Raw genomic sequence first — 10,513 nt, forward strand, 5'->3', positions numbered from 1 at the left:
CTAAAATTTTTGGATATAAAAAATAAAAATGACGATTAGTTATTTCCAGTTTCATCCACATGTGATCTATTTAGATTAATATATATGTAATACATATATATATATATACACGTATTTATGTATACATAAAATTTGGATATATATATATATATATATATATATATATATATATATAGACAAATACTATCTGCATGTTTCCGTGTGTGGTAGATATCAATCTGCAAACCAACTGTTAACATGTTGACGGAGCTGTTGTTGGTTGGAACTTGAGATCAAACAACGTAAATGAGCTCATTATAAGTTAAGCTTTCAATAATTGTTAATTAAATCATGGTTACCACCTAATTTCTTCTACTATGGTTTTGGTCATATATCATTTTTAATAGCAAGATAATTATGTAATAAATGTAAACCACTTAATTTTGTAACTTATAACTTATAATTATTATTGTTGCCACCTAATTTTAACAATGGTTCAGTCATATATAACTTTTGACTGTAAGATAACTATTTGGCCACACAAGACAAGGGCCACAACGACAAAGCAGCCAGCATATTTTTGTTTCAAACTTAAAGAAGATAATGATTTAACAGAACTCTATATAAGGAGAAACAAATTACATAATTCTTGATTTGGCCTTTATTCAGTGATGAGTACTATTTATTTTTTTATTTTTTTTTTAATGATGAAGAACTGGGAGAAGCTCAAGGGGGATTTTTTTAATAATAGTGGCATCACCAGCTTCTTCCATGTCCATATCTTGATTCTCCTCAGGTATTTTCCAATCAAAGAAGTAAAGCAAGTTCAAGAGTCCCAATTCAATGGTTGAAATCCCAAACGCTATCCCTGGACATATCCTCCGACCAGAACCAAATGGTAACATCTCAAAACTATTTCCTTTGTAATCCACAGAAGAATTGATAAACCTCTCCGGGTTAAACTCTTCAGGGTTTTCCCAGAGTTCAGGGTATCGTCCGGCCTATCGACCATGCGTTAACCAAAAGAATGGTTTTCCGAGGAATGTCGTAGCCTTGAATATTAATATCAGCCATTGTTTCTCTTGGAGGTAAAATAGGAGCTGCTGGGTGTAGTCTTAATGTTTCTTTGATTACAAGTTTCAAGTACTGAAGCTTATCGACATCATCTTTCTTGATTGTCTCCTTTTCTTTGAGTCCAATGCATGTTCGGATCTCGTCTTGAGTTTTTTTCATTACACGCGGGTTTCTCACCAGCTCTGCCATTGCCCAAATCATGGTGATGGCACTTGTGTCCACCCCAGCAAGATATATATTCTAGGTCAACAATGACACAAGATGGTTAGTAAAATATTTAACTTCAGATTTGTTAATTGACTGTAAGATAAAAATACATAAACCTTTGACATGCTTGCTATCTGATATTTGAGTAAGTTTAGAAATCTCATATCGATAACATCATAACAGTAGAAAAAGTTATCATCTTTTTGAGCGAAAGCCCATTATGAGAAATATTGTAAGTACTAATACATATGCTTACTTGGATGATTCCTTTGAGATGATCAATGGTTAGTTTGAAAGATGTATATTGTCCTTGTTTATGCATCGTATCTAGAATCGAGTCAACAATGTCAGGGCGATCTTGATTTGTTTTTTCCACTGGGTTCTTCAAGTGATCATCAATTATATGATTCAGAAAAGTATCAACCTCAACGAGAACTTCTTGAAGTCTCTTATGTCGTCCAGACACAAAGTCAATAAACCATCCCAAACCAGCAGGGAAAAGATCATAGCTACTTAAAGATCCAATTTTCTGGACCTCAAACAAGAGTTCTTCGATCTTTTTCCCACTGAAATGATTTCTTTCGTCCAAACGCTGTCCAAAGGCCGATCTGAATATGATGCTCCCGACTAGGCAGAATAGTGTTTGGCTTAAATCCACCGGAATCTTCTTCTGAGCTAATTCCTTTAGTTTCTTGACCATCAAATCATTCTCTTCCTCTCTGATGTACCTAAAAGATCGAACCTTTTTCATGCTGAAGAACTCGAGAAATGAAACCTTACGCAACTCCCTCGAGACCTCCCCATTTGGTGCAAAGACGATGTCTTTACCGCCACGTGAAAATTTTGTGGAGGCCTTAGTCTTAGGTCTGGTACAACACTCATGGTCATGTACTTTAAGAGCTTCTTCAGCTGCTTCTTTCGATGATATCACAACCATTTCGAGGAAACCTAGAGGGAGAAGGATCACCGGTCCATGTTTCTTGGAGAGATCGTGAAGACATCTGTGAAACAATCCTCGAAGCTGGTGTAGGTTTCCGATGATCGGAAGCTTCGGTGGGCTCGGAGGAAGATTTCTTTTAGAGTTTTTGATTTTATTCAAGAAGCAGAAACATGATGAAATACAGAACACTCGACATTGTTTTCGTTTTCCTCTCTGTGTTTTGTTCTGTTTTTAGTAATAGAGAAACAGAAGATGAATACAAAGACAATATTCTGTTTTACCACGGCAACATAAGTGAGGGTCAATAGTCAATACATATAAAGTTACATGTCAATTATTGTACGTGAGGATAAGCTTCGAGAGGTGCAAAATCAAACTTTCAAAACACTAGTCAAACCAATGCAATAAGGCCATAAGGGGGGCCTCATGATGTCTCCGTCAAACTTTTAACATTATTTTTTATCCAAACAACATGTCACTCTATTTATTTCAACAAAAAATACAATATATAATTTCATTCAAAGATGAGGATTTTTTATTTTTTTTTAATGATGAAGAACTGGGAGAAGCTTAAGAGGAACTTTCTTAACAATGGTGGCATCACCAGCTTCTTCCATGTCCATGTCTTGATTCTCCTCAGGTAATCTCCAATCAAAAAAGTAAAGCAAGTTCAAGAGTCCCAATTCAACGGTTGAAATACCAAAAGCTATCCCTGGACATATCCTCCGACCAGAACCAAATGGTAACATCTCAAAGTTATTTCCTTTGTAGTCAACAGGAGAATTGATAAACCTCTCCGGATTAAACTCTTCAGGGTTTTCCCAGAGTTTTGGATCTCGTCCTATCGACCATGCGTTAACCAAAAGAATGGTTTTCCGAGGAATGTCGTAGCCTTGAATCTTGATATCAACCATTGTTTCTCTTGGAAGTAAAAGAGGAGCTGCTAGGTGTAGTCTTAAGGTTTCTTTGATCACAAGCTTCAAGTATTGAAGCTTATCAACATCTTCTTCATCGATTCTTCCAATTTTTTTGATTCCAATGCAACTTCGGATGTCATCTTGAGCTTTCTTCATCACACGTGGGTTTCTAACAAGCTCTGTCATTGCCCAAATCATGGTGATGGCGCTTGTGTCTACTCCAGCAAGATATNAAAGTAAAGCAAGTTCAAGAGTCCCAATTCAACGGTTGAAATACCAAAAGCTATCCCTGGACATATCCTCCGACCAGAACCAAATGGTAACATCTCAAAGTTATTTCCTTTGTAGTCAACAGGAGAATTGATAAACCTCTCCGGATTAAACTCTTCAGGGTTTTCCCAGAGTTTTGGATCTCGTCCTATCGACCATGCGTTAACCAAAAGAATGGTTTTCCGAGGAATGTCGTAGCCTTGAATCTTGATATCAACCATTGTTTCTCTTGGAAGTAAAAGAGGAGCTGCTAGGTGTAGTCTTAAGGTTTCTTTGATCACAAGCTTCAAGTATTGAAGCTTATCAACATCTTCTTCATCGATTCTTCCAATTTTTTTGATTCCAATGCAACTTCGGATGTCATCTTGAGCTTTCTTCATCACACGTGGGTTTCTAACAAGCTCTGTCATTGCCCAAATCATGGTGATGGCGCTTGTGTCTACTCCAGCAAGATATATATCCTAGGTCAACAATGACACAAAACGTTATTGACATACTTAAGACTCATGATATGTTAAAGAGTTCCATCTGAAAAGGTATCGAAGTGTTTTGACATACTATCAGTGTTTGCCTTGACGAAAGTTATATAGGTATCTTATTTCGATAACATAAAAAAAAACGTTAGTGTAACTTAACTCTCAAATTTTTTTTTAAACTATTGAACTACATTAAATGCTTACCTGGATGATTCCTTTGAGATGATCAATAGTGAGCTTGAAAGATTCATCTTGCTCTTGTTTATTTGTAATATCTAAGAGCGATCAGGACGGTCAAGAGTTGTTTCTTCTATAGGGTTTCTCAGGTGATCATCAATAATATGATTCATCAGAGTATCAACCTCGACGAAAACTTTGTGAAGTTTCATATATCGTCCTGACACAAAGTCCATAAACCATCCCACACAAGCAGGGAAAAGATCAGAGCTACTTAGAGACCCAATTTTCTGGACCTCAAACATGAGTTCTTTGATCTTTTCCTTATTGACATGCTTGCTCTCGTCAAAACGCTGTCCAAAGGCGGATCTGAATATAATATTTCCAACTAGACAGAAAAGTGTTTGGCTCAAATCTACCGATGATTTCTTTAGAGCCAATTCCTTAAGTTTCTTGACCACCAGATCATTCTCTTCTTCTCTTATGTACCTAAAAGATCGAACCTTTTTCGTGCTGAAAAAGTTAAGAACGGAAAGCTTGCGCAACTCTTTCGTAACCTCACCATATGGGGCAAAGGCTATGTCTTTACCGTTACGCGTAAATTTTGATGAGGCGATCGTCTTTGGTCTCGTACAACACTCATGGTCGTGTGTTTTAAGAACTTCTTCTGCTGCTTCGCTCGATTAGATCACAACCATATTGACAAAACCTAGACGGAGAAGCAACACCGATCCGTGTTTCTTGGAGAGATCGTGAAGACATCTATGAAACAATCCTCGAAACTGGTGTAGGTTTCCGATAATCGGAAGCTTGGGTGGGCTCGGAGGAAGATTTTTTTTCGAGTCTTTTATTTTCTTCATGAATAATAAAGCAAAAAGAGTGGGAGGAAGAAGAAACAAGATGAAATACAGAAGAATCGACATTATTTTCGTTTTACTCTGTTTTGCGTTCTGTTTTTTTTTTTCCTTGATAAAGAAACAGAGTATTTTTGTTTTCCTTGATAAAGAAACAGAGTATTTTTTTTTTCCTTGATAAAGAAACAGAGTATTTTTTTTTTCCTTGATAAAGAAACAGAGTATTTTTTTTTTCCTTGATAAAGAAACAGAGTATTTTTGTTTTCCTTGATAAAGAAACAGAGTATTTTTGTTTTCCTTGATAAAGAAACAGAGTATTTTTTTTTTCCTTGATAAAGAAACAGAGTATTTTTTTTTTCCTTGATAAAGAAACAGAGTATTTTTTTTTTCCTTGATAAAGAAACAGAGTATTTTTGTTTTCCTTGATAAAGAAACAGAGTATTTTTGTTTTCCTTGATAAAGAAACAGAGTATTTTTTTTTTCCTTGATAAAGAAACAGAGTATTTTTTTTTTCCTTGATAAAGAAACAGAGTATTTTTTTTTTCCTTGATAAAGAAACAGAGTATTTTTGTTTTCCTTGATAAAAGAAACAGAGTGAAAGGCGTCTTTGACCATGTCAACTGAACTCCGTGACTCAAAGTTACGAAGTAAAAAGTTAACATTTCAATTATTGTCTTGTAAAGTTGAGATAAGCTTTGAGAGACTTTTAGATGTAAAATCATTCACTGGTGCATCAATCCAAACTTTTATAGCAAAATAAATAAATCATATCATTAACTCATTAAATATTGAAGTTAACAACCCAATCAGGCTCATGATTTCAGCGTCAAAGTAACATTTATTTATGTTCTTTCTTCTAATATTCCTGTGTTTTAGTTTTCGTCACAACACAAACTTCTTTATTGTTTTCGTACAGCACCACCCAACATTACACAAATAAACATAGAGAAAATAGACTAAATTATTCTCTAACAACTTACACTAGTCTTACTTACTTGTTTAAAAAATTGCTAGGTTCAAGAAACTAGACTAAATTATTCTCTAAAAAATTCCCACAATTTATTTGTTTGTTTAAAGAATTGTTAGGTGCTAATCGGGCATCCGCTATACATAAACAAAGATTAATAGGGAACTAGTTTTAATTTTTAATAATTAATAGAATTAAAAATATATGAAAATATATGGATAGTTTAACCCATGTTAACAAAAAAGACACTAAATAAAATACCATGCTATAATATTGTTTTCAAAATTGCAATAAACACATGAAAACGTACTTTTAAGAAAAAATTCTATGATTTTTATGAAAATTTTGAATATAATTGTAGAACGTAGAAACTTTCAATCTAAATATCTAAACAACAACAAAAACAGTTTTTTTATATACTTCCAATCTAAAAATAATCGAAGTATGCAAGATTAGGCATTAATCGAGATCGATAGAGTGGACCTAACGGCTGAGCATGGAGTAATCAGAGGCGGAGTTTTTTAGTAAACTAAGAACTTCGTTAGAGTAACTTAACAACTCCAACAACTTTTTTTTTTGTTAAAGGGTATTCAATTTATATAAATAAATGCACAATGGGTTATTTCCGGATTTAGACCCATCACAATCCCCTTAGGGCTCAAATCGAATACAACAAACCAGACAAAAACCATAGAAACAAAACCGACCCGGTTTCCTTAACCGCTTACAGGAAACCCTAATCTCTGAATGAAAAACACATTCAGAGTCGCCGTCCATAGGTTGCAAATACACACCGGAACAGGACCTCTAGTGTGCCTGAACACCGCGAGTCGAACGGAGATGGTGATCCAGGATCCGTTGCCATTCCGCCACCGTAAAGCCGTAGTTGAGGAGGAAGAAGATAAACGAGCTTGTCTTTGTCGAGGAGATCCAAGCTTTGTCATGAACGGGGAATAACGGTAGGGAACTCCAACAACTTCATTAGAGTAAAGTACTAATCTTCTCTTCTCTAGTTCCTTGATTCTCGTAGTTTAGTTTGAGAAAGCTGACGTGTCGTCGCCAGATAGCTCTGTGCTCAAAATATTATTTGCCTTTAATATTCTATAATATTATATAAAACTACTATTGCTATTCAATTTATTTATATACACAATATTTTGTTCTTATAAATGCTAAAATTGGTAAATATTATTCAAATATTAATAAATATTATCCCTTACATGTATTCGAAATTATTTTCAAAACCTATGTATTATAATATAATAAAAAATTATAACAGGAGATGTAAAAAATATTTATTTAAATCATATTTTCAAAAATATAAGTAATATTATTTCTTATTGTTTAAATTGTTTTGAACAAAAAAAATTGAAATTAATTTTGAATAATAGATATTAGAAAATCTTTAAAAAACAATTCGACGGCATCTTAAATTAATTTTAAACTACAAAATATTTAAACTTATGCAAATCCTAATTTTCAGTTTTCCATATAGAAAATTTCTAATATTAAAGACTAACGTATATTAAAGATTCCTTAATTTCAAAATTAACATACTAAAAAGTATAAAATCTGATATATATATATTTTAATATTATTTTTTAAAGATTTCGAGGGACGAGTTTTTATAGATAAAAAAATATTATACCCCTTATGGAGTATGGTTACCGGGACGGGTTTGACCCGCTTAAGAATTTAGGTCATTCGTTTTGAAAAGTTTTAATCTTTTTGATGGTTTTTATCTGTTTCATAATTTACAAGTTTTATACAATTCTGATTAATCACTAATTTGGTAAATGTTAGATTTTCGAGTATGTTGTTTTGTGAATCTTAATTTTATGTTGAAACCTTTATTATTTCAAAAATCACAAACTGAATGAAACCAAACTAATATAAGTTTGAACTGTAAATGATTTAACAAATAATTATATCTATAAATGTAACTCTCTATGTGTACATAATATATTACAAACTTTACAGTAAACATAGTTTTTGAAATCAATCACGCACGTACATGCGGATCGTATCTAGTTAGACTATTATTAGTCAACAATTTCCCACAACAACATAACCAAAATAACATTTATTCATAAATTGGGACATCACTCAGTGATGAAAAACTGGGAGAAGTTTAAGAGGAACTTTCTTCGTAATTGTGACATCACCTGCCTCTTCCATGTCAATATCTTTATCCTCTTCAGGCAGTCTCCATTCAAAGAAGTAAAGCAAGTTCAATAGTCCCAATTCAACAGTCGCAATCGCAAAAGCTATCCCTGGACATATCCTCCGACCAGAACCAAATGGTAACATCTCAAAATTATTTCCTTTGTAGTGAATAGGACAAACGATAAACCTGTCTGGATTAAACTCCTCATGGTTTTTCCAAAGATCAGGGCTTCGTCCTATCGACCATGCGTTAACCAAAAGAAGTGTTTCCCGAGGAATGTCGTAGCCTTGAATCGTGATATCAACCATTGTTTCTCTTGGAAGTAAAAGGGGAGCTGCTGGGTGTAATCTTAAGGTTTCTTTGATCACAAGCTTCAAGTATTGAAGCTTATCAACATCTTCTTCATCGATTCTTCCAATTTTTTTGATTCCAATGCAACTTCGGATCTCATCTTGAGCTTTCTTCATCACACGCGGGTTTTTAATAAGCTCTGCCATTGCCCAAATCATGGTGATGGCACTTGTGTCTACTCCAGCAAGATATATATCCTAAGTAAACAACGACACAAAATGGTTAATGACATATTTTTAAACTCAAGTTGTTAAGAATACCATATCAAAAAGTATCAAAGATCTAATTTTTATAGATAGATTATTGATATTGACATACTATCAAAGTTTACGTTTGAGAAAGTGTTAGGACTCTTATAATATCGATTTACATAAGAAGCCTTACTCTAATTTGTCATAATTAAAAAAGAAGAAAAAAGCCTTGAGGTAATATATTTTAGAATTCAGAGAGAGGTTGACTTTTTGTAAAAGTTTTGAATTAGATTATATGCTTACTTGGATGATTCCTTTGAGATTATCAATGGTGAGCTTGAAAGATTCATCTTGTTCTTGTTTATTTATCATATATAAGAGCGAGTCAACGATATCAGGACGATCACGAGTTGTTTCTTCTATAGGGTTTCTCAGGTGATCATCAATTATATGATTCAACAGAGTATCAACCTCAGTGAAAACTTGGTGAAGTTTCTTGTGACGTCCTGAAACAAAGTCCATAAACCACCCTACACCAGCAGGGAAAAGATCAGAGCTACTTAAAGATCCAACTTGCTGGACATCAAACATGAGTTCTTTGATCTTTTCCTTATTGACATGCTTGTTCTCGTCCAAACGCTGCCCAAAGGTGGATCTGAATATGATACTTCCAACTAGATAGAAAATTGTGTGGCTCAAATCAACTGTACTCTTCTTCTGACTTGATTCTTTAAGTTTCTTGACCATCAAATCATTCTCTTCTTCTCTTATGTACCTAAAAGATCGAACCATTTTCGTGCTGAAAAAGTTAAGAACAGAAACTTTGCGCAGCTCTCTCGAAACCTCACCGTATGACGCAAAGGCGATGTCTTTACCATCACGCCAGCATTTTGATGAAGCGTTGGTCTTAGGTCTTGTACAACAGTCAAGGTCATGTACTTTAAGTGCTTCTTCAGCCGCTTTGCTCGATGAGATCACAACCAAATCGAGAAAACCTAGACGGAGAAGCATCACGGGTCCGTGTTTCTTGGAGAGATCGTGAAGCCATCTGTGAAGCATCCCTTGTAGCTGATGTAGGTTTCCGATGATCGGAAGCTTCGGTGGGCCAGGAGGAAGATTCTTTTTCGAGTCGTTGGTTTTATTCATGAATATTAACGTTAATAGCACGGGAGGAAGAAGAAACAAGATGAAATACAGAAAAATCGACATTGTTTTCGTTTTCCTCTGTTTTGTGTTCTACTTTTGGTGATGTTGAAACAGAGTATTCAGACTATAAACAAAACAACGACGGCAACATAAGTCAGAGTCAATACATATAAAGTCACTTGTCATGTAGTGTTTGTGAGGATAAGCTTTGAAATTTGTCTTCAAAATATGTGAACCTCTCTACTAGTCAAACACTTTTAAGTTCGAAACTATTCAAATTGTTTTCAAAGTGCAAAAAAATAAAATAAAAACAATTAATATCAACAACCCAATGATTCTCATGATGTACTTCGAATTTGGTTGTACATGACAACAGATAATTTGATAGTACAGTACAGTTGAATTGTAATACATGCATACAAATGTATTTGCAGGACAAGTGCGGTTAATGCAAAATAAGCGATACAAAACAATATTTGATTGGTGAAAAATTATTTGCGGTGCGGATTTCATATTAATTTATTAATAACTATTATAATTATATATTTTAAATTGTTTTGTATTAATAATTAAATATTTTTATTTTTGTATATATTTAGCATAAATTATAATTGTCATATATTTTCATAGATTTTGTAAATATATTTTTTTGTAGAAAATTTATATAGCATAAATAAACATAATTGTATAAAACCTATATCTCTAATAATTGTTTTTTATAAAATATTTTCACATGTTTTTCAATATTTAACTAATAATAACAACAATTAAAATATAATATTATATGAGGAAAGAGA

The 10,513-nt window shown here is 33.6% G+C and overlaps 1 protein-coding gene, 1 long non-coding RNA gene and 2 pseudogenes across 2 annotated transcripts; 1 reads left to right on the forward strand and 3 right to left on the reverse strand.

The window, feature by feature from the left end:
• On the reverse strand, positions 536-2,480 carry LOC104783534 (annotated as a pseudogene).
• Positions 2,738-5,046, reverse strand: LOC109125187 (annotated as a pseudogene).
• Positions 3,355-4,036, forward strand: LOC109132655. The gene is made up of 2 exons (XR_002037664.1): positions 3,355-3,436; positions 3,509-4,036. It is a non-coding gene; the product is annotated as an uncharacterized LOC109132655 (long non-coding RNA).
• Positions 7,835-10,133, reverse strand: LOC104779831 (cytochrome P450 71B3-like). Its single transcript, XM_010504230.2, has 2 exons — positions 8,874-10,133; positions 7,835-8,576 (listed from the first exon to the last, which is right to left on the reverse strand). The coding sequence occupies exons 1-2, from the start codon at positions 9,777-9,779 to the stop codon at positions 7,968-7,970; spliced, it is 1,515 nt and encodes a 504-aa protein (XP_010502532.1). The 5' UTR covers positions 9,780-10,133; the 3' UTR covers positions 7,835-7,967.

This window comes from Camelina sativa, chromosome 4 (genome assembly GCF_000633955.1).
Source record: "Camelina sativa cultivar DH55 chromosome 4, Cs, whole genome shotgun sequence".
In the NCBI taxonomy this organism is placed as follows: Eukaryota; Viridiplantae; Streptophyta; class Magnoliopsida; order Brassicales; family Brassicaceae; genus Camelina; species Camelina sativa.

Excerpts from the sequence above, each read along its gene's own strand:
- LOC104779831 (XM_010504230.2), bottom strand. The coding sequence starts at position 9,779 with ATGTCGATTTTTCTGTATTTCATCTTGTTTCTTCTTCCTCCCGTGCTA. Across the intron at positions 8,577-8,873 it reads ATCTCAAAGGAATCATCCAA|GATATATATCTTGCTGGAGT; the intron begins GTAAGCATATAA and ends TTGTTTACTTAG.